This window comes from Genypterus blacodes, unplaced genomic scaffold (genome assembly GCF_046128005.1).
Source record: "Genypterus blacodes isolate CSIRO-AG114 ecotype Tasmania unplaced genomic scaffold, CSIRO-AGI_Gbla_v1 ptg000055l_1, whole genome shotgun sequence".
Classification (NCBI taxonomy): Eukaryota; Metazoa; Chordata; class Actinopteri; order Ophidiiformes; family Ophidiidae; genus Genypterus; species Genypterus blacodes.
The window spans coordinates 1,931,010-1,955,000 of record NW_027466867.1 but is presented as its reverse complement, the minus strand read 5'-3'; the positions used below and the strand labels follow the sequence as shown (position 1 = coordinate 1,955,000).

Here is a 23,991-nt window from a genome sequence, read left to right as displayed (position 1 = left end):
AGCATATTTGATGGCAGCCGTGTGATATTCCTGCAGCTTTCTTACCTGTGCCTGTCTGGACACATGAAGCAGGTTGCATGCCATCTATTTCTCTCCTCTGCGTCCCCAAAGCATTGCAGCAGCTTTTACGCGTTTTTTTGAAAAGCAAACGCAGCATCAAACCCACTGGAGTACGGCTCTCACACACGGAGACGAGTCCGGCAAAGCGCACGCATCCAACCACACGTTAAAACCTATTTTCTCTCCGTGGAACACAATGATATAATAATGTGAAAAGCATTGAGGGGGTGCAAACACACACACACACACATACACACACACAAAAAATGGCAGATGTGGGGCAGTAATGCCAGCAGCCCAGTGAATCGGTGTGAGTGCGGGGGTCAAGCTGCGGGCTCACCTTGGAGCGCCGGGCCCCTGCCGACCACCCTGTTGGCTCCCTAATACCATTAGCAACCCTTAGATGAACATTCTAAATTGGCCTTTTGTCCTCCAGGTGCCGATCCAGACTCTGCAGCTCAGCAGTGTCACGGCTCCACGTACAGATGGCGTCTCGCCCTTTTTTTACGCCCCGTGAAAAGCGCGCAGAAGAAAGCGCCCCGATCCCAAACTTATCCCGCCGCCCGAAGCCGTCGGCCTCGGCGGATTTATTATTTTACATTCAAAATGTTATATTTCACTTCAAATATACGGCTTAAATCACCTAGAAATGTTTAAATATACATTTATAGATATTATAGATTTATGTAATTTACAGTTAGAATTTGAATTAAATTGACAGGAAATCTAATTGTGATCAAAACTCTAAATTTATTTTTGACTTATTCTAATTCACCCTGAGCTTATGTCACATTTAATACAATTATAAGGAATCTGATTGGATAAATTATTAATTTGATTCATTATTTTAAGTCATCATTCATAATTTTCAGCAATCAGAATTAAATATTTTCTTGCTCAAAATAACAATCGATTTTATTTACAATTCAAATATTTTGTATCAAATTCTCATGAATTAATAACGTCTCTATAATCATACAGACAAAGGAAATATGGACTTAATCTGTGCTTATTAAAACGACACAGGGACGATGGGAATTCTTGTTTCGACAAATTTGCTTTTAACTGCGAGTGCACACACACACACGCCCGTCGATGGAGAGACGGGCGTCCAACACAGAATATCTGCCGTGACTTAATGTGAGCTGAGAGCCTGAACCGGGTCCAACCTAGGTGAGGAGGAAAGGAGAGGAGAGGAGAGGAGAGGAGAGGAGAGGAGCAGCAGCTCTGTGGCCCAGCGTGATCACATCAGCGCCAGTATCAAATTAACTCCCCGACTTTGAAACTTATTGATCTGCTATTAAGACACTAGTGAACTTGATGAAGTGAGTGCTGTAGGTGACTCTGGGACTTCAAAGTCTCACACCAGCCACATAAAACAAGCCACTTTGATCCGCGCTCCGCTCCTCGGCTCTGGAGAAGGAGGGGGTGGTGGGGGGGGAGGCTTCACAGAGGAGCCCCCCAATTCTACTCTGGGGCTTCTTTCCTTCTCCGCCTCAGACCCCCGAAAAACTGGCCGCACGGCGTTCACTGACACACGCCGGCTCCGCTTTCAGATTCACGGAGAAACAACAAACCGACACACACACACACACACACACACAGACACACAGACAGACAGACACAAACACAGACAGACACACAGGAGAGGAAATGCAATATGGCCGTCTGAACATATTGGCATTAAAATTCAGTGTGGATAAGAGAGGATTCTTCACGCCAAATATGGCATGTAATAAGGTCGGAGATGAGAGACAATGCAGAGTGGTAGATAGCAGCACTATTGTGTAGTGAATACACCCCCCCACCACACACACACACACACACACACACACACAGCCCCCCTCCACTCCTCGCTTAAGGCAAGTCTTCCCACAACATTAAATACTGCGAGCTGCCAATCACACCTGCCTCCTTTTTTTCATTTTGTGCCACTGGGTGGAGGTAGTAGTTAATGTTTTCAACACACACACGCATAACCACAAACACACACGCACACACACACACATATCCACCACATCACCGTAACACGGCGAGATAGAAACAAATCAAAACCCGGGGCCCGGTTGAACACTGACGCTCCCACTAAAGCCATTATGGGACAAACGCTTAATACAACAACAAATGTCTAAACTAACAAACAAAAATCTCCATCTTCCTCCTCAGAGATGATTTGTGCCGAGCCGAAGTGTAAACACACACGAGGAGCCGAAACCTCTGCCTGCCTGAGACGGAGCGAGGCAGAGTAAAATAAATATTAACGGCTAAATTAATCATGGGCAGGACAGTGTTTGCGCTCAGGCTCCAGCGCTCACGGGTGGCGTGTGTGCGAGTGTGTGTATGAGAGTGTGTGTGTGTGTGTGTGTGTCGGGGCAAAGCTGCGTCTGTTTAATTAAGAGGGGTAAAACAGATGACAAATGCGAGACAGTTAAACATTTAATGTGTGCTTATCTCCCCCCTCTCCCCCCCACCTCATTTATTTAGTTAGGAGGATTCAGAGTGGGTGGCGTTTAGGAGCGACGCGCCGGCGGAATTAGAACGCAGCGCCCGCGTGCCGTGACAAGTCAGCGAACGCAACACGAGGCCTTCGCTTTCCTGACGCCTGTTTTGACGTCTCGGCGGCTTAATTCCGTTTGATGGGGAAAGAAAAGGATTTTGCGATAAATCAAATAAAACACAAATACGAATCGGGAGAGAAAAAAAAAGAATAAATGAGTTTCAACTTAAATGACAAGACGTCACTTCATTATGGCGTGTGTGTGTGAGTGTGTGTTAAGCGTCGAAGCGGAATTGTCAAATTAAACCACACAATTAAAAATGCAGCAGGATCAAAGCTCCTCCTTGCTCCTTCATTTCACCTGACAGAGGTTTGACTTCTATTTTTTTTTTTCCCATTCCGGATGATCCCTGTTGTGTATCTGATGCTCCTGCACACACACACACACACACACATCGCCTACAGTCAATGTCAAATCCCAGTTCCAATAGTCCCACAAAAAATACGGAACGAACAGAGCCCGCGGCGCACACGCACACACACACACACACACACACTCCTTTACTCTACACGCTCGCAATATCTTACCCAAAGTTATCGCTTCCTATGTGACAACGGTAAAATGAAAAACAAAAAAATATCATTTCAGATATATAGAAAGTGTGTGTGTGTGTGTGTGTATATATCTGGATATAGATAAGAAGGGTGAGAGGGGGGACGGAGAGAGAGAAAGAGAGGCTGGAAAAGCTGGAAAAAGAGGGAGAGAGGGAGAAAAAGAAGAAAAGGAGGAGGTTGTGGAGGAGGAGGAGGAGGAGGGTGGAGGGGGGGAGAAGAAGAAGAAGAAGAAGAAAAAAAAAGGCCCTGTGCCACGAGCATATATAAGAGAAACCTTCACCAATTAGTGGAGAGAAACGGGAGAGGGAGCTGCCGCGGCGTCGGCACTCAAAGAGCCGGGCCTCGCGGCGAAGCTGTCATGTCGGCAGGATTGATCAACAGGCCTGCTATTTCTAATGGCATGTTGTCATGAAGCTGCAGCCATGGGGAGCCACCTGCCTCAGTCCTCGCACAGCGCTGCATGCATGTGTGTGTGTGTGCGTGTGTGTGTGTGAGAGATGGGGTTGTGGGTACTGCGGCAGCCATACCTATTCCGTGCCCATATATCTTTTACTAACAATTTGAAAAACGGCTTGGCTTCCTCCTCCCACTCTCTGGCAGTCTACCTCACGTCTCCCTCAAGGTGGTAAAGAAATGTGCCATCCCGGATTCCTCCCTTTTATTCTCACACAACAGAGCTCAGCCATTGTACAATCCAAACACAATGGATACAAAATGTACGTACGACGTGTTGCAGTGGAGGGAAAATGTAAATGAAAGCAAAAAAGGGCTTAAGAGCTTGAGAACAATCACCAACGGTCCAAACACAGCCCGGCTTTATTCACACGTCCTTATCCTTATATTTATATTTACTGTATCTATATGTTCACAGGGTAAAAGGTAGACATCAGTACATTATGTTGTCAATGCATCCCTCATATACTCTGAAAGCCATTATCTGCTAACCAAACAAAGGATTAACGTCGACGGCATAAGAGCCGCAATCGGATACAATGAGAACGCTTCATAACAAAACAAGCTATCCTAGTTTCTAGTCACACGCCAACAGCCTTTCTTCGCTGTTAGCCGCGGCTGCCAAACGCGTACGGCCTCGCTAACAATAAAAAAGTCAAATAAAAGTTACGGAACTTGAGAGTTCAAGGTAGCGGCGGCTACTTGGAGTGCGTGTCACGTACAGTTAACCTTTTTATCGGGCATGCCTGTGGTCTCATCAGTCGATGAAAATTCTTCGCCCGCGGCGGTGGCTTAGCCGAGGGACACGGACCAATAGGAAAATATTTCATTGTGTTAGCATTTCAAATGGCGGGTGGAGGGCGGAGAGGAGGGCGTTCGGAGGGGCGGTGGGGGAAGAAGCTCTAACCGATCGTTGCCAGCGGAATTAATTGCCTATTCTGAGAATAATGTCCCTTACCCACGATCCTCGGAGGGACGAACGCTAGCAGAGGCCACTTTTTTTTTGTTTTGTTTGGCGTCTTCAAACAGGCGAGCGCTTAGGGGTACTGGCCGTATTAGGGGTTTAGCTCAGTCCCCTTAAGGCGCGGAAAAATAATCAGAAGCAGTGGACCCGGCTCCACTAATCCGTACGCCAATTAAAAACGCCAAAAAAACCCTTAACGAAATAAGAATCGATCTAGAAATACTTCGTCTACGGAATCAAACATTTGTTATTTAGAAGTCGCGAAAAATCTGCCTGTAATTATATTTTTTCCGGGGATAAGATTCTCGGCAAGAAAGAACGGGAGAAGTGAATGGACGAGGATCCGCTTTCAGCCGGCGCTCGATAAATGGCTCAAGCTGGAGCGACCCCGGTGGTGCTTCTATCCTTTTATTTAAGGGGATTTAAGTTCAGGCTCTGTTACACATTGCCCAAGCATATGCAATGACCCTAACTGATATGGGTGCATCTCTTAGCCACATCTTAATCTAACCTTTATAAAGCTCCGCCGCCTTTCAGACTCAAAACAGCAGAAGGAACGAGCATTGTTTGGAGCGAGGAAGGAGGCGGCCCTGGGAGACGACCCGGGCCGAGGCCGGGGCCTGGGCCTGGGTCGGGGGACGGGAGCCCTCTGGAAAAACAGCTGCTTATGCACTCCAATCAGTGGGAATGCAAAACAAAAATACAACCGCAACAAAGAAGGAGAAGGAGAAGAAGAAGAAGAAGGGTTGAGAGTTTTGTGGCGGTGGAGGGAAAGGGGGGGGGGGCATCCAGGGTGCCCCATCGCTCGGCGTTGACCTCTACGGGCCCGTCGCCGTTTCTAGGTGTCGATTTCATCGCTCGGCAGATGGACGGGCGAATTCGCAGCGGTCCCCCATTACACGCCTCTCTCCGTTTGGCTCATTGTGAATTCAGTCGACGAAGTCAATCTTATTAACTTCCGCGCCGGTTCACACATGACATTTTCTTCAATTTTCTCGCCGACATCAAAAACATCAATTAGCGGCTCGAAAATGGGAAGGAGCGAATGACAGAGTCCGATAACGCCGACTTATTTGAAGCCGAGGGTAAATCTATTCTCCGGTTTTGAATGTGTTCATTACAATTGCCTTTTCAAAGAAGACCTCCAAATAGCAAAGAAATTAAATTTATCTCCTAGAAATGTCCAGAAATTGTTTTTTCCCCCCCCTCTCTCTTTTCTTTTTTTAATCCTGCGTCTATCTCTCGGCCTCAGCGGGCGACACAAAGCATTGTGGCGCCGCGTTTTCCTTTTCCTCATTAGAACAGATCACAACTCCCACAGAAGTTGAAACCCTATACAGTCACCTCCAATATAACCCAGCAGAAATGACAGATTTGGAAAAAAGGGAGGCCCGCATTTTATTTTATTTTATGGGCAAAGGCGGAGCGATAAACTCGGCTAGTGACCTGCAGTTTCACCAAACACAAACCCGTGATAAACGTCTGGATTTACATTCCAAACTAAGCTGTTTGCTATTCTTAGAAATTAAATATTGGTCAAGAAAATACGACATTTCTTTAAATATCGACCTTCACAGAGAGATTTGAATTGTTAAGGCATTATTTCAGAAAGCTGTTCTTTATTCTATTCTATTTATGCTCTATGCTGCTTCATACTAATCCAAAAATTATAATTATTATTGTATTCAAATTGAGTTTCAGTGTTTTCTAGGAGTGAAATTAACAAAGGAGCCTTAATATTATATATAATCATGAATTAATAATACATAACCAGAAATGTATTATTGTAAAAACATTTAAAAATATAATGTAAATGTGTTTGTATTGAGAAAATAGGTTTAAAAAGATCATTTAAAATCAAGTCTGCCTCTTAAACAAACATTTGAATTACACTGCAATTTAATATTTATGCAACCCATTAGAAACATGCATCTGCCTGTGTGAGTGAAATAAAAAATACATCTGCCAAACAGCCCAGTTCCGTCTGAAATACCATTTTACCCTCAGTCTCATTGATCATTTCCTGCTCCTCCACATCACAGTTACGTCAAAACGTGAAACACAAACCTACACATTAATGAAGCTCTCATGGCTCAACTCTTCTGCCTCCCGCCCGCTGATGAACATGTAACCCAATAAACCTCGGCCCGTAACCTTTAAGTAAAAGGCTATTTTTTGCCGATATCCAAACATTGTCAGACGGCTTCCTCATGCTTGAGTTACATCTCCGAGGGGGTGAACAAAAGCAACTTTAGTGGCTGTGGAAAGACACTCGTAATGCGATGGGGAGGGGGAGGGAGGGAGGGGGGGAGGGAGCGGGCCGGGTCGCATACGGAGCCGTGCGGATCACGTTCCTCCGGCCCATTGATTTCTGATCTTTTGACATTATTTAGTTGCTTTTTATTTTCTTCCTCGTCTTTTATTCCATGTCACAAAAGACAGAAATGTCCAAACAAGTGATGTTGGGAATATCTACTATCTGTCAAAAGAGCAGGCTTTTCCCGGCATTAAAGCGGCCAAATGCTCTGACGCAGTGCCGAGAATCGGCGGGATGAAAATATCACTCTTTATAATGGAGGCTAATCAGATTTCGGATGCTGCTGCTTGCCTTCTAGCTAAAAGGAGATGGGAAAGCGTGGAGTAAGAGGGCTGTAACCAATACACTTCTACTCCATCACCGTGCTCTGACCTCAACACGCCAGGCCCTGCACCTCCAACAGCCGAGAGAAATGGGTCACAAAACCGTGTCACGCTGTCAAAAATGTGAACAACACAACATGTACGTATGTAATTTTCACCCTAATTTCTGTTACTGGCAGATACGGCTGAAGAGACAAAAAAGCGCCGAATGCAGAGAAAGACGCGGAGATGCATTTGTAATAGCGCTGCCGGCTGAACGCTGAACACACAGTGGTGATCAGTTCCATTAAGCAGGGATTTGATCATCTCCTGCATGCGCTTTCACAGCCCGGTTTGAGATTAGATCACTGTGAAAATGGTCAAATGGTTGTGTTTATCTCCCTGTAATTATTTTGATGCAGATGACAGAGATTGGCTGTTTGCATGTGGCTTGATGAGTGTGCGTGGTTAGAGCCAAGCCAAGCCAAGCCACACACACACACACACACACAAACACAGGCACAGACACACACGCGCGCCCAGATAAAGCCTCTGGCATGGAAAAGAGCTGAATGCCTCTCAATGCCATTAACGCATTAGATTGCTTCAACAAAGGCCCGATACGAACACACAGCGCACATGCAATTACAGAGCCATATTCTTTAAGTTGTGAGTAATATTAATGTTCTGGTTGAGTGACACAAATGGACTTTCAATGAGATTCAGAAGCAAACAAAAGGCCGGAGTGAATCACAGCAGAGGGGAAACCGCAGTACCGTCGTACGTTCTAGCTCTTTGGTAGGAGAAGTAGGAGAAGTGCTCGGAAAATCTAGGAAAATTCTCAAATTCCAAAACTTGGCTTGGTCAACCATGTGGCGACCTTGAGTCAAAAGGTTAAGATGTCTTATTGGTGGTTTTGTGATTTTCACTCTGGCTGTGCGGACCAGATTACTCCCCCCTCCTCCTCCTCCTCTTCCTCCTCGTATCTACCTTTGCAATTACTTTTAAGAGTTTTGGACGGACAAATTCAGTCTTTCATGTCCCGTGTCGGCTGATGAGTCCCTGCTCCCGGCCATGAAAGGAGGAGTTTAATGAGCTGGGGCCGAGGTTAATTGGTTCGCACCGGATTCTCACGAGTCATGCGCCGTCTTTATGAAATTAAGTCAGACTTCCTCAAGTTTCCCAGGATGCCTTTAATAACAAACACTTCAGCCCAATTTTGCTTTTCCCACACGGAGGGGAAGGGGGGGCAGGGGGGGGGGGGGGGGGGGGTGACGGCCTCGCGGTTTGTTGGTTTGTGTTTATTTTAACTCACTCGGCATCTTATCAGTGTTTTCATATGAACACAAAGACCTGCGGTGCTCCACAACGACTGCTGCTCTCATAAACGTCCTGCTGTCTGTAAATCTACGGGCTATTATTATTATTATGTTATTATTAAATTTAATTAAATGAATGGAAATTGAATACACAAATTTATTAAATACATTCAATTTAAATATCACGTTGAATAAATAATTATTACGTGATAATATTAGAAAAAACCTTCTGATGCATCCTAATTATTAATATTATTATTATTATATGCATTTCCTACGATGAGTGACTCCAAAGTCCACAAATCATAATTAAACAGGAACAAAGATAATAGGTGACAGATTTACGCTGTGATTTAAACGTCTACTGTCAACTTAATTATGTATGAAAAACAAACACGGACAGCATCAATAAAATGATCGTCTCTCTCTCTCTCTAACCCTCAGTCTGGTTTCTCCTCTCCTTGTGGAAGCGTTTGGTACTGCACCCGTTTCCCTGCAAACAAACTGCTGACTGCTGTGGTTGGTGGCTGTGCAGGAGGAACAACACACTGTTTTTTTTCTTCCAGTGTATATCTATATAAAGATGAACACATCCAACACACACACATACACACTGTAGTTGTTCTAATGGGCCCGACATGTTGCTGGCTGCTGCTGACTGAACGTGAGGAAGCGACTGCATCCACGGCGTGACGCACTCATCCCGGGGCCTTTCACTTGCCATTAGGAACTACATGATGCTAATCTGCCCGAAGCAAAAGACCTTGTAATCAACACGGGTGCAAATGTGTTAAGTTCAGCCCTGTCGTTGAGAGAGGGAGGGGGGGCATGAGGGGGGGTTCAATGGTCCTGACAGTGTAATTACGGGTTGTAACCACAACGCAGCGGCCAGCGCACTCCACGCTAATTCAATCCATCTTCATTTCCAAGCGCAACGCCCCTGCCATTGATGGATAGTTATCATTAGAGAGTGACAAAGCACTAAAACAACTGAGGCGTGAGCGGCAAACTGTGTGTGTGTGTCCCTGTGTGTGTGCGTACACAGTGAAGGAGCAGACGGATGTGTCCTCTCTACCCACTATTGCCTCAGACAGCAGGATTATATATTACTGCAGGGATGAATAGGGAAGAGACAGGATGGGGGAAGAACTTTGGGTCAGGGAGCAGGGTTGCATCCTCCACACACAAAAAACAACAACCCCACAAACGCGCGCACACACACACACAGGCTCGCGCACGCACGCAATACCCGCATAGAGTGTGTGTACGTGTTCACAACAGTTTGGCTGAGAATGACCCCTACACACAGAGAGGCTATGGCTCAACTCACCAGCCTTTTATAGCATGCTGCTCAGACTGCTGACGGACTGACACACACACACACACACACACACAGACACACACACACACACACACAGACACACACAGGTCTCGGCAAACAGTAAACCACAGGCTGTGATTGAGGGCGACTGGTCTGCTCCTCTATATTTTCAGTCTATATATTCAGTCCGCCCTGGGCTGTATATCTTAATTATGTGCTCTGCCTCTTTTCCTAAAAGAAGGGGTGACGGGTGTGTGTGTGTTGTGCGTGTGTGTGTGCGTGGAGCTCTGGTGCAGCAGCAGGCCACTGAAATGAGGCCCTTCCAGTCTTTACGGGGCCTTCGTCTCGGCCGCTGCATCATTACATGACTGTTAAACTCTGGACAAAAACACTGCCCATGTGTCGTTCCCCGTGTCTTTGCTGGAGATACACACTCTCACACACACACACACACACACGCACAGACACAACAGAGAGTGCAGAGTCTAAACATGTGCAGAATCAAACTAGCAACAAAACTTTTTCGCGAAAGGAACAAGCGGTCAAAGGCCGTAATGATAATCTAACTGAAATGACCAGAGGAGATTTTTACTCCGGCGCTTTGCTCAATGTGATTATCTCCCCTTTCTGCTCGCGGGTCGCAGCTTTAGGGGTCACCACAGTCTCTCACACACACAGACACACACTCACTCACTCACTCACACACACACACACACAGGTTAGGCTTTGCCATTTCAATGACTCAATCGTATCTGGAGCCTCCCATCGATTGTGCTCAGTGACCCGGTAAAGGCCCATGTGGCGAGCGTCTGCCCCGCCTCTTTGAATCAGACGCACCCCCGTCGCTGCAGCAGCCCCCTGCCCTCCACCCCCCCAACTCCGTCGCTCCGCCTAATCACCAGGAGGGGGCGCTACTGGGACGCAGAACTCCCAAGATGGCCACCGTAGTTGCTGCTTCCCTGCTCGTGCCACTGCGAGCCAGGCGTGCGTGTGTGTGAGTGTGTGTGTGTGTGTTTGGAGGGGTTTAATAACAGTGAGGGTTTAAAAGGCTTCTCACACACCTGGAGATGCTTCCTCACAGATGCAGATGTTTCACTCTGAGCTCCACTCTGATGCTGCCTGCTTGAATGCGTCAGATTCTCAGACTTGTGCTCTCTTGCTCACTTGGCTCAGTGAGAGCAGTGAAGGCATTGCTACATCCCTCCAACCTCCCTGTGTGTGTGTGTGTGTGTACGCCCACGCAATTAAACTCTGTGCTTACTCATGCACATTCCTAATGTTCTATTATTTGCTCCCGCATACGTACGCGTCTCCACACCAGGGCCCCGATTGTTCCAACGTATCCAGGATCCAGGATTCAGCACAGCAGCCAATGTGCTGCTGCAGACTGGCTGGCCTGCCTGCAGACCCTGCAGTTTGTTTAGCAACACTCCTTTTGACGACGCCCGAAGGGTGCAATTAAGCCCAATTAGAGCCTGTCGGTTTTATTAAGAGGCACAGACTGGCCAGGCTCGGGGGCAGTGAGGGGTGGAGGAGGGAGGAGGAAGAGGAAGAGGAGAGGGAGGAGGAGGAGAGTGTTACTGCCGCGCTTGATGAACTAGGTGAGCGCTGTGGGGAGGAAACGGCCGTGAACACGCAGCTACGCTAAGACACCGGCGTGACAGGCGGCGTAAGTACATCAGAAGGCTCCTGATCTTATTAATGGGGGAGTTAAATAAACATTCACGTATCCTCACACTCACCTACGTTACTCCGTTACAAGAACAGCCTTTAAAAAGTGCAGATTTTTGATCCCCCCCAGAACCTGACGAGATCAATGGATGACAAACCCAATTCATCTATAAATACTCTCTGGCTACAGTGAATGCAGACATGTGTGGATGCAGATGTCACAAAGCATTTTGTGGGAGAAAGGGGGTTAGGAGGTGGTGGCTGTGCAGTTATGTGAGCCTGCCCTGACATATTAGCGTGGCTGTGAATAGAGCAATACAGCTGGCTGCGAACAAAAAAATGCTGCAGCTCTTTCATCCGCAAAATCAAAAAAAATAAAGAAAAAAAAGAACGCAAATGAATGTATCATTTTCCCCCCTCACAATTCCTTTTCCGTCGACCCCTTGACAGAGATGTTTACAGATAGCTATCATTCCCCCTCTTTTTCACATTTGCGCTTGGACATGTTTCAAAAGACCGGGCCTTTTCATCTCCCCTCTCGCTGTGAGGAAATTTGCTCCTTAATGGCTTTCAAAACAGGAAGCGCAGACAATAAAAGAAGGAGAAGTGAGGGTGTGTGTGGGGGGGGGAGGGAGGACGCCGCCGCTGCTCCGCCGTCCCCCCCCCCCCGCCCTTCAATCGACGCATCCTCTCGCAGGGGGCTGAGTGCTGCGGCGCTGCTGCTGCTGCTGCCGTGCCAAGGTGCCAACTGTGCCAGTCACACTGACCTCCATCTGCAGGCAACTTGATACCATCTCTCCAACCGCCGCGCACTCCCACTGAATGGCTCCGCTCAGTCACAGTAAAGTCTGAATGCCATTCAAGGCTCAGGCTCGGGAATTGTGTTTCGAGTTTGTGAGCTATTGTATTCTTTGTTCGCAGCTGCTGTGTAAAAAAATCCTTTATCGCCACACTGAATACTAAAAGGCTCGTATTGGAGCAATGCACACAGGAATACATTACTGCCAATGTGCAAATCATTCCACTATCAGGCAAATTAGAGTCGATTTTTCACAAGTCTTTATCAATGACCCTCAGAAGAGTGAGGTTGAACTGCTACGGACTGGCTCAAATTACTACTTTAAATGGGCTCTAGCCAACCGCTCGGCTTACTACTCTAATAGAATGTGTAGGTGTGTGTTTACTCATGTTGTATTCATAATTCCGCCTGCTACAGGGCATCCGTGTCCACCGAGTGCCCTTGAACATGCCATGAGTAGTCTTTCTGCGCCTCAACTAAAAAGAGACCTGAAAGACAGCTACACACGCTTCCGCACAGTTGGATAAAACAAACCTTAACCACACAGCTCAACCTCACCAAAGAACTTGGGGTGTTTTTTTTTTCTGAGGATGTTCAGAGGACTGGCCCCCCACCTCCTCCTCCTCCTCCTCCTCCTCCTCCATCCCCGCACATCCATCCCTCTCTCTCTCTCTCTCTCTCCCCCTCTCTCGCCTCATCTTTGCTTTTTCTCCCTGGGTGAAACAAACGCATCATTTCTCAGTATACAAAAAAAGAAATATCAAAAATAAGAATCTTTACTCCCTCCTCTCCCTTCCATTGTGCCGTTCCCGCGTATGGAAGTGTTCCCTCCCATTGATTTTCCCCCTAGCCGGGGCCCTACCCAACACGAGACCGTTGCTTTGCCGGTGTCTCTCTCTCCTTTTAACTGCGATATACTCGCTGGTGTAATGTACAACTGCCAACGGAGGAGGGGGAGAGGAGCAATGGGAGGAATAACTGATACATGTACTCAAACTTTTGGCTATTGATTTCTTTTTGATGCAGACGGAGGAGAAAAAAAGGAGCGTTCAAAGCAAGGGAGAGCCTTTTTGATCACCGCTACAGCAGAGCCAGCTGGTAATGTTGCTGCTAGTCGTAGCAAAACACACAGATTTGTGCGGTTGTTGCCTGTACGTTAGGTTTCATTGTCGAGCTGGCGCGTTGAGGTTTCACACTCTGATTTCGTGCGGTCAGTCGTCTCATTACACGTAGTGACAAACGTGCACATCCGTCAAGTGTTGCCTGACAGGTTTGCCTCAAACGCCTGCAGAAAGTGTCCGCTCGGATGAAGAAAGTGAAGATGAGCAGATTAGCCTCGCAGCTTCATCTGGGGAAAACAAACAAAACACACACGCACAAAAAAAAGAGCTGCTCGCATGTGTGAGAACACACAAAGATGGGCAGGACCGCTCCAGGGAACTCACAGAGCCGAGCCAAAGAAGACTAATGTGGAGTACGACAAATGAAGGAGAGAGAAGAAAACAAGGCAGGGACAGAGTGATGTATGGAGGGAAAATTACAGCAATAAACCCCACAAACATGGTACCAGGCTGATGCAGGGATCCAGACATGGCTGGCTGGCTGGCTGGCTGGCTGCTGCAGCTTTTGCTCCCCTGCTCTCCCTGCCAGTCCTCTGTGATGTGCGCCCGTGTCCACTGGGGGCTACAATTAGCCCATCAAACTCATTCCAGCCGGGAATCCAACGTGCCTCTCCAACCCCCTTTTTTCTCCGGCTCCTCCAAAGCGCGGGGCTCCTCCAAAGAGACAGGCAACTTGTAAGACGAGGGGAGGTAGCCTTTGATGTGCCAGGCTCTGCCGAGACCTCCCTTTTAGCTTGTATCAAGGCCGGGGAGATATAACAATTAATGTGGCTGGATGAGGCGGGCAGACACGGCGGCGTGAACATGTGCGGCCCCGGTGAGAGGAGCGCCTGGGCCCTCGGTGTGGCAGGTAGGGGGCGCGTCTGTGTCAGAGCTGCTCCCCTGAGACTCCACTTACACACTCCTGTCAGGGCGTCAGGGGGATTTCAGTGAAAAAGTTTTTAAAAAGTTACAGACTGGAGCTTTAAGCCAAGAGGGCGCCTGCTTTTGTTTAGATTAGGTGATGTAAGTCAAATGTAAGTAGATTTCCTCCAGCATGTCAACAATCCACTGGTGGATTAATAAGCAGGATTAAACTAGTTCTGATTGGCGAGTCAGCGGACGTCTCCCGACACAGCATCCGCCTGGTCTGCTGTCCTCCTGTGGGGTCTCAACCCCGAGCTGGAGACGCTTTGTGCCGGCGGTTCAGATGGGCTGCTGTGTTACATTGTGTAAGACACAGCTCCACATCGCTCTCTGCTCCAGTGGGGCTTGGTGGCAGACAGCCAGGTAATTACACAGCGCTGACTACCAGCCTGGAGAGAATGCTACCACACACACACTCACAAAACTCGTATTTGCATTCAGAGTGTACAGATCACACAAGCTTGCATGCCCACACCTGATATCTTCCTCCCATTCTGTCCTCTTCACACTCTCTCACACACACACACGCACAGTCCTGATGCCCAGCCAAACACAAGGACTACATTATGTCAAGAAGGATTACAATGACTCCGACCTGACCCGGCTCCCCAGCCCCTGTATGTGTATGTGTATGTGTATGTGTGTGTGTGTGTGCCTGACTTTTACTGTGTGTGAGGCTGTCCGCAGCTTTAACAGGTGTGTACTTGTGCAGATGCAGTGGAGCATGTGGTTTGCATTAACTGCAGCCGTGGAGCCAAAGTGAGCTTTCAGCGGAGCAGCACTCAGCTGAAAGTTGTCATTTGGGGTCTGCGGTTTATTCACTTTCAATTCCCTGAATTCACGAAGAGGACTTAGCAAATCTTCAACAAAAAAAACTAAACACAACACCGGCTACAGGACGGAGCGTTGTCGGGACGATGACGTACTTTCCCAAGAAACGTGAAACTGTTCCAAACTTAGCAGCCATTCTCACAAAACAAGGCTCATGTTTATGCTACTTAATACACCATTTTGAATTCCTTCCTTTTTAAACTCACATCGCTTCATTAAGTACTATAATGTCGACTATTAAGACTCTCAAGGGGTAAAGAACATATGGATTTCACTGAATTTGCTAGGAAAACGAGAATATTTGAATATTTAATATCCGTCTGTTATGCTTACCTAGCCTAGCCTGCAGAGTCTTGTTTTAGCTAGCAGACTGGGACCAGCGACTCATTAAATGTTGCTAACTGTAACTTCATCCTTTATCACCATTCAGTGTATTTTGGTTGACCTTTACTTCACTTACACTTCATAAAATTCATTTGTCATGATTTACATTTTTCTGCTGTCTCACAAACAGAAACCGTGCGTCCCAGGTGCTGTGTTTATTGTCCCCGGGGACACCGGGACGTCCTGGCTTTCTAGTCCTGGCGAAGCGGCCGACATATATTTATTACAGTAATAAGCAGAGTTGTGAAACCTTCAAGCACAATTGGAAATTTGAGAGTGGAGTCTATGTCGGAAGAAATACAAGTGCGTGCTGCGTCACACTAACAGGCTTAGCAACATGCTTTAGGCACGTGGGTAATGTAGCAAACAAAACATCATCACTTCAGTTTCAGAAGTCGGACAGCTGGAGTGGAGCAACAGCGTTAAAATGTAAAGATTTAGCCACTTCAACATTCTCTCTCTCTGTCTCTCTCCCTCTGTCTCTCTCTGTCTCTCTCTCTAAAGAAAGAATCTTGCTTTAAAAAAAGAAAAACCTGCCATGGATTCCAGTGAATGCCAGTGAGAATCAAGCGATCTATTCATGCTGCCAGTTGATTTAGGCACGCCTCACTACACACCAATCAGCCCGGCCCCGGCCCTCGCCAGCCACTCACTTGTCTGCCATTCCAACACAAGATGGAGACAGTGCCAAAAGTTCCAATTAAAATATCCATTTGTGATGTCGGTGCAGTGGGAGAGGAAAAAAGAAACAAGTCGCGCGCATTTTTTTTTTTCGATGGCGTAGGAGAAAATACAATAAAAGCTGCCAAAATTCTGTGGACAAGCTATATACTTAAGAGTTTTTCTGTCTACACAAACTAAATAAGCGCTATGAGAGTGTGTGTGTGTGTGTGTGTGTGGGATGAGACAGACGGGAGCGCGTGCGTGGCAGACGGGCGTGCGAGCGTCTTGTTATGGAGGAACAGAGCATGTTGCAGATAAGAGGGCGCCGCTGTTCAAAGGGAGAGGCAGGCCGGTAAAGTGCGCGCCGATACGACATCATCGCCTCACTGTCCCTTAATGAGCCTGGAGAGGGAAGTCTGTCGGGTGTCCGCCGGATAACGCTCCCGTCTCGCTTCCAATCACCGCCGCCGGGATTTTTTTTATTCAAATCTCGACGCACAACTGTCACACAGCCGGTCCGGCCGCGCTGTTTATCTCACTCCGGAGAGAATGTTAACAAGACAAATGAATGAATAAATACACAAATAATGCGTTTAGGTAATGTTAATAATGTATGAACGGAAGCTGCTTTTTGACAGTAGCGCTGCACTAAGGATTCTTCCCAACTTTGGTGACAGGCTCGTTTATTCTTTTTCCCAGCATGCAACTCTCCCCATCTTCAGAAGGCGACGTCTGGCCGACGCCCGGGCAGCTAACGGCGCATCTCATTGATGGAAAGAAGGTGCTCTGACACACTTCTCCTCCATTAAAACAGCCCCTTCGTGCCTTCAAGATTGAGCTATCATCCCCTCCGCTGTGATGCTCCTCCTTCATCTCCCCGAAATCCGGGTCTCGTTTTCGCCCCCGTCGCACTTCCTGCTTGCGATTACACGACGGATTCCGCCGACATTTTAATAGGTCATTCAATTACAGCAGATATTGTTTTGGGGGGGGGGGGGGTAAATAAATAGGAAAGCGTGCGCACACCTGCACAGGTAAAGCAGGAGCAGTCGAACTCTGGGATCAACTGCCTCAAAGAAATGTCCCAAACTTCCAGGGATATTACAAAAACAAAACAATGCGGAACACAAAAACCGGAGGGGAGGGAAAAGGAAGAAAAAAAAAAAAGCTCAAAGAAACTGACTCGGCAGGAAAATAAGTCTTGCATCAAATTCCTTCCCGGGGCCGAGACAAAAGGAGGGCCTGGCACTCAGACGCCGCCGACTACACGGATTTGGGAGAGGGAAAAAAAACACAACAACACGGTAACGGCACACACATCAAAAACCAGAGCCAAACAAATCCAAGAAAAAGTTTAGATAGGTCCTCGCTCTCGAGTGCCGAGAGGAGCCGAATCAAATAAATTGGGGGGGGCGTGTGGGGGAGGGGAGGGCCGGTCGGGTTCGGGCTCCGCAAAAACCTGCAAACACGCTTTTAGAATTGATGAATCAGAGAGCGGAGACGCAGAGTTTAGCCCCGCAAAGTCCAAAGAAAAGCTCCTCGCCTGTTAGAAGGTGGAGGGTTGGGAGGGGGGGGGCGCACAAAACCAACCGAACACGAGGCGGCTTAAGTGCTTTTTGGAATCACTCAGCATTCCACTGTGCTCAACACACACACAGAGCGAGAGAGAGAGAGACAGGGAGAGAGTGAGTGTGTTGAAATTTGACTATGACGGCGTATTCACCCATAACTGTAAATTGTTCTTTGGGGAATTTCTTGGCGCTTCAGCCCTTCTTCTCTCCTCTCCTGTCCCAAAATATCAGATATATATACAGTATACACACACACACAATGCACAGTTGCCATGGTGATTGAGAGGGAGGGGGCGCTAACTCATCAGTAAGTCAGTTCAAGTCACTCATTCTTTCATTCACTGTGCCGACCTGATCTCTGACCTTCCCAACTTTCCCACTGCCACTTCTTGTGTGTTGCCGTTTTTAGCAAACTAACACATTCCGATAGTCCAAGAAAAGATAAAATGGACACAAAACACACAGCAGTGTGATTCTACCCACGCGTGTAGGCATGTGTGTGTGTGTTCCTGTCATAATACTCTGCAGGTCAGCGCCGGGATATTCGCTCAACTCACTTCACCCTGTTGGCAAATGCTCTCTTCCGAGGGAACAGAAAGGGAGCAGGAATAACAAAGAGGAGGGTCTCGGAGATCAATGAGGTTTGTGTTTAATTCTGCACGTTCCTGCCTCCTCGTACCAGAGGGGGAATTACAACACAAACAAGCTGGCCGGCCGGCGCTCCAGCAGACTGATTTGTGCTCGCGACGCACGATAACAAAGATCTCCGTTGGGAACGTTGGTGTGTTTTCGCAAAAAATTCCTTTGTGACACGGACCTTCAGCTGAGTGGAGGAAGTTGTCAGCTTGTCCCCTCCCCTTTTCATCTTGCAGCCTTCTACCTCGCCGCCTTCCTCTCCTGTCCCAACAGTCACTCAAAACCTCATTCCATCACCGCCCGCCAAATCTGTCATCTGTCCTGTCCCCCCTCCCCCCTTCATTTCTTCCCTTGCTCCCTCCCTCTCCTCCACTCCCACCCTTCCCGTGCCCTCGGCCCGGCGCTAATTGGTAAATCTGTTGAACCATGCCAGCCCCAACAATGAGACACCTGGAGTTCTGTCAAAACAAGTTTCCCTTGTGAAACGGCCTCCAGTGTTAGCGACGGGGAGCTGGGGGTTCTGCCGTGGTTCTGGGCTGGGACGTGTATACAAACTATGACCTAATCTTCCCAATCTTCCAAAACCGCCCTTCCTTAATGTTTTCATTCACTGCATGGTCTTGATAATCGATATCAGCCGTTTGCGAGGCCTCCGGTTCACATAAGGACACGTCGCCGCATGTGTGCAAACATACGAACATGACCCGACTTACCTCTCACTAACCTGTCATCCAAAACTCAAGTCACACCTCGGAGGCAAGGATACAACCTATATGCCTATGCTGGTGTAGACAAAGGTGTGTTTGTAAGACACACACACACGTACAGAAAGACAGACAGGCACACCCAACACTGATCCTGCCCTACCTTGTCAAACAAGTTCTAGCAAAGGCGCTTGTACAAGATAAGGGAGGGGAAGACGGAGAGCGAGTTGACATGCGAGCAGGAATGTTTTATTTCCAAACCTGACTGTCTTCACTGTTGCATTAGCGGCTGTTTGTTCTATCAAGCATGAGCGTCCTTCTCTCTGCGCTCTGAGTAAGAAACCCAACAAGCTATTGATCAGTCAAAACAATTCACCCATTTTTTCCGTCTTAAAGAACAAGATTAGCAAATTCTTCTTCTGGCTTTTCTACCCAGAATCTAACAAACAATGAGTCAAGCTTCCACGTGGATTAGTCAGTACGTTTACATGCACGCAATACTATAAGATTATACGTCTGTACTGCAATTAAGTCAACTAAGCAGACATATACATGAGGGCCTGGTCTAATTACAGTATGAGGAGAGTCCTGAGGAAACACATGTGGAGGCGTCGCGCTCCAAACTACAAGTCTGAATGCAGAATCACGTATCAAATCAATCAATCATTTAAGCATCAATTCATTGCCTTAATTGCAGTTTAATTACACTTATCAACATGCATGTAAACATACTGACCAATGCCGCCGTGATGTGCGAGCTCTGCAGCATCAGGGACTCAAGATGAGGTCAGGCTGCACAATGTTAGCTGATTTTCCACAAGACAACTTTACCGCCAAAACACACTGTATTTAGCGGATTATACGCTAAGGAAGCATGAAAATGTGCGTTTTATATCCCTGTGCCGGACATGGGATGATGGCGGTGGATTTAAGTATGATGGTGCAGCGCCAACGTTCCATTCTGTGTTTTTTTTTAAAAAAAAGGCAAGCACTTTCAGCAACAAAGCAGCAGCACTGAATTAGCACAAAAGCACAACACAGCATGATTACAATCATCAACCAGGAAATCAAGGTTATTCATTCGATTGTCTTGGAAAATCATCATCAATTATCAGTTTGTTAATTTGTGTGTGGAATTCAAAGGTCTCTCACCAAATGAAATTGGTGAAGGCTCAGATCTGACTGTCCGGGGAATTCCCAGCAGAAGGGCCCCTGAAAGGCAAAGATGGACGTTCCCAAGTCACACAATTATATATCAGCTCTCAGTCTTTTTCTCTCTCACCCACGCAGACACACACACACGCACACACATCTGCACTCAATCTAAGCCTAGCAGGTTTTATGCAAAAAGCAACGTGTTCTCCCTAGAAATAATGCATCCTTGCGCCTTTTCAGTTATTTAACCTCCTACTTCATCTCTGCTGGCTCAGCTTTCTCCAGGGTGCGTGTTCGGCCCCCAGTTCTAACCCACTTTACACACACAGAATACTGGAACTACACTGGTTACACGGCTGCTTATACTGACTGACTAGCTGTTACCATATTTCACTTTAGCTGAACATTTTTTTGTCCCCAGCGTCTTCCCAGATGTTCGGGAGGAGTCGGCCGCTCCGGGGATCCGCTGTCACCCGCCAACGCTCGGGGTCGGATTTCAGAATTACGTTTTGAGAGCTCCATCCAGCTCGGATCGATCATCTAAAGGCTCCTAGAAGCCACGTGATTCTGGGGGGGGGGGGGGGGGAGGGGGGTCGTCGCAGATTACAGCTGACAACCGTGAGAGAAGTCTTTGGCCTTGGTGGGCCGAGATGGCAGCGTGAGACACATTCGCAGCTCTTTGCGAGTAAAATTCGGAATTTAGGAGAAACATTTCATGATTTGACTGCTGCAACAACACACATCTAGATGACACACACACAGATGAATGAATGAACTCACCAGGCATTCATTGCACAATCTGACAAGCATTGATTTCCATATCGTATAGTCTGACGCGGATTGAGACCAAAGCCTCGACTCTGCCTCCAAAAGCATGTGGATAAACACGGCAGCAGACACTCACACTCATTCACACATATGGACAGTTTAGTTTAGTTTAGTTTAGTTTGCGGTTCCCCCTAACCTGCATGTGTCTGGACTGTGGGAGGAAACCAAAGGTGTCGCTACGGCTAATTAGTTCAGAAAAGCAGCGTGTGAAAACAGCTGACAAAAGCTGCTCCCACCTGCCTTTTCTCTATTTTGTTTCTTACTTCCTCTTACTGCCTCACACACATTCTCATGTCTTCCCACAGTCTTCTGCAGGTGCACTAGATTTCATTGTTACCTGCATTGGTGTGACGCGCAATGAATTTGGAAGCGTCAAAACATTTTAAAGCCTAAGTAAAGATTAAAATCCTTTTTATTCCTAGGGATTCAGCGGACTGAATCCTTGCGGGTCTTTGTGGGCGCATTTGTAGTGTCAATGAAAGAAAGCGTGTGCTGTTCAAAAAACATGGAGTCCTTGTAAATCCATGAAATTACTCGTTGTTCAAATCAAAGTTTCTATTGAAGACGAGGGGTTCAAAGGTCTTTCAAGTAGACCTCAGGAGATGGCAGAGAGGAAAGAAAGAAATAGGAAGAAAATAAGGCGACAGAGGAAGAGTTCCTTTATTGATTTTCCTGTGTATGAAAGGACACAGAGAGAAGCAACAGGGCATTTAGTTTACTGAAGGTCTCCATTACCTATAGCTCACTCCTATTCCAAGCTGCTCTCCACACTAAGATCACTTGTGTTATATTTGTACTTGCTCTTGACCTCGGGGGCCAGCTAGATAACTTTCCCTAACAGCTATACAGAAAAGGCTGCGGTTATTACTGTGACAAACACACACACGCGCATACGCACACGCACAATTATAGATACAAATCTGAATCATTCTTGTGAACGTGCGTGTCCAAGAGTCCAAATTCTCTAGGGGTGCTTAAGTTCACGGGGGTTACACGGCGGTCAAATACCACAGCAAGGGAAGAGAAAAAAGACAATGGCTTAGAGCTATTCACACACACACACACGCACACACACACACACACACACACATATAAAACACAATACAAAACGCTGCTATTCACATTTCCGACAATCAGGTAACGGAGCAGCTCCTTAACAAAGTTGTTCCCAAATACAATAGAAACGTGAATGTGCAAAACTCAGGCTAAACTCCGGCTGGGTCGTTCAATCAGTCGCCCTTGTGATTAGCATATGTGATCAAAACCCAAAGTGCACCTCTAGTCATTTGGCAGCTTCCTACGACGCTAAATATCAAGGTATCCTGTTAAGTCCACAAAGAAAACAAGAAGAGTCTTGGGGGGATCAGTTGTGGCATTGTTGCTGACTAAGCCAACACTGGAGCGGATTGTCTGTGGGAACAAGCCGCCGTCCAGACTGCCGGACAGATACAATGACGGAGGTGCTCTGGTTTTCATTGTCACGGTTCCCGGGCCTGACGCCACGTCTCGACAGCCGCGCATTTTGGCCCGTGCTGATGATGCAAGCGTGACCCCGAACAAATGCCTTGTGTTGGAGCGAGACAGGCACCACGCGCTCTCTCTCTCTCTCTCTCTGTCTCTCTCTCTCTCTCTGAGATTTGAGCCAAACAAAAGCGTAAGAGTGTTTGGGATGACATGGGGCAACTCATGAGGAAGTCAGGCCACAAGCTGAACTGGTATCACTAGTTTCTCAAACCGTCCGTCGCAGTAAGGGACCGTCATGAAAGTGCACTGCTGAACACGGGTGACCTGAATATTTACCGCAGAAAAATCTATACATGTTGAAAATGCCTTCTTGACATTGCTACTTGTTGCCATGCAAGGACTAACTTACTGGTTGAATAAATAAGAATGCCATGAAATTCAATTTTCAATGTTGATGATTATGGCTTACAGCTCATGAAAAGCCCAACTTCACTATCCCAGAGAATGAGAATACTGTAGACTCACGGTGTCTCAAGACGAACAGATTGTAATTGGTTGAGCTGCACCTATAGTACGTGAAAATCGCTACAGTTCAAAGTGTCACGTGGCAGTATTTGTTGCAATAATGGCACTTTTCGCAGGCCTAATGTGAATGACAGCAGGAAGACTAAGGGGGGAAACAACTGATTGAGAGGAACCGCAGAGGGAAACAGTAGCTTAAGGCCAGAATAAGTCAGGAGACGGAAAGCTTTCGAGGTAAAAATCCTCCGGGCGAGTGTGTGGGTGGTGTGACCCTGGGGCCACTCATTAGCAGCAGAGGAGGCCAGGCCTCCCAGAGTCCTTGGCCAATTGTCTGGCCAGCCCAGGTGCACGGCCCATTCAGGCCACAGGAAGTCCCCTTTATCTCCTTTCGTCTAGTATGGACAATCGGTCAAGGAGAGTGAATGTGATCCCGGCTACGTTTTCCTTCCCCCCCCGCCCCCCCCGAGGTTGACCTGGAGTAGCAGTCGCTCGGCCGTCCAGTCCTCTGTCCCATTGTGGGCGAGAGAGAGAGAGAGAGAGAGAGAGAGAGAGAGAGAGAGGGGCACTGTGGCTTGAATGTTTGGCTAAAATAAAGTTCTGTTGGTTTTTCCTAATATCGAACCGCTTCAGGTCTTTTCACAGGCTCTTCATCACGCTGCACATTCTTTGGAGAAACAGGCGAGACTGAATGGGGGGGGGGGGGGGGGGGGATGAGCACGTTCACTGGCTGTAAAGGCTCAGGTGGGAGGTCTCGCCGGCCGTAAAAATGGCCAGATTCCATCACTTCCTCCGCGCTAATTACCATACACTTAGAGCAAGTGCCCTCCCTCTCTCAATCCCCATGCTCCACTACCTCTGACACACACACACACACACACACACACACAC

The 23,991-nt window shown here is 47.4% G+C and overlaps 1 protein-coding gene across 23 annotated transcripts in view; it reads right to left on the bottom strand.

The window, feature by feature from the left end:
- The window catches only part of tcf7l2 (transcription factor 7 like 2), an 83,278-nt gene that overhangs the window by 25,670 nt on the left and 33,617 nt on the right, over positions 1–23,991 (bottom strand). For 13 of the 23 annotated variants that reach the window (XM_076151442.1, XM_076151444.1, XM_076151447.1 and 10 more), the window contains exon 5: positions 20,287–20,346. The exons of the other annotated variants lie outside the window; for them this stretch is intronic. In XM_076151442.1, coding sequence (XP_076007557.1) covers positions 20,287–20,346 — 60 coding nt within the window. The remainder of the gene's footprint in view (positions 1–20,286; positions 20,347–23,991) is intronic. 23 annotated transcript variants of the gene reach the window in all.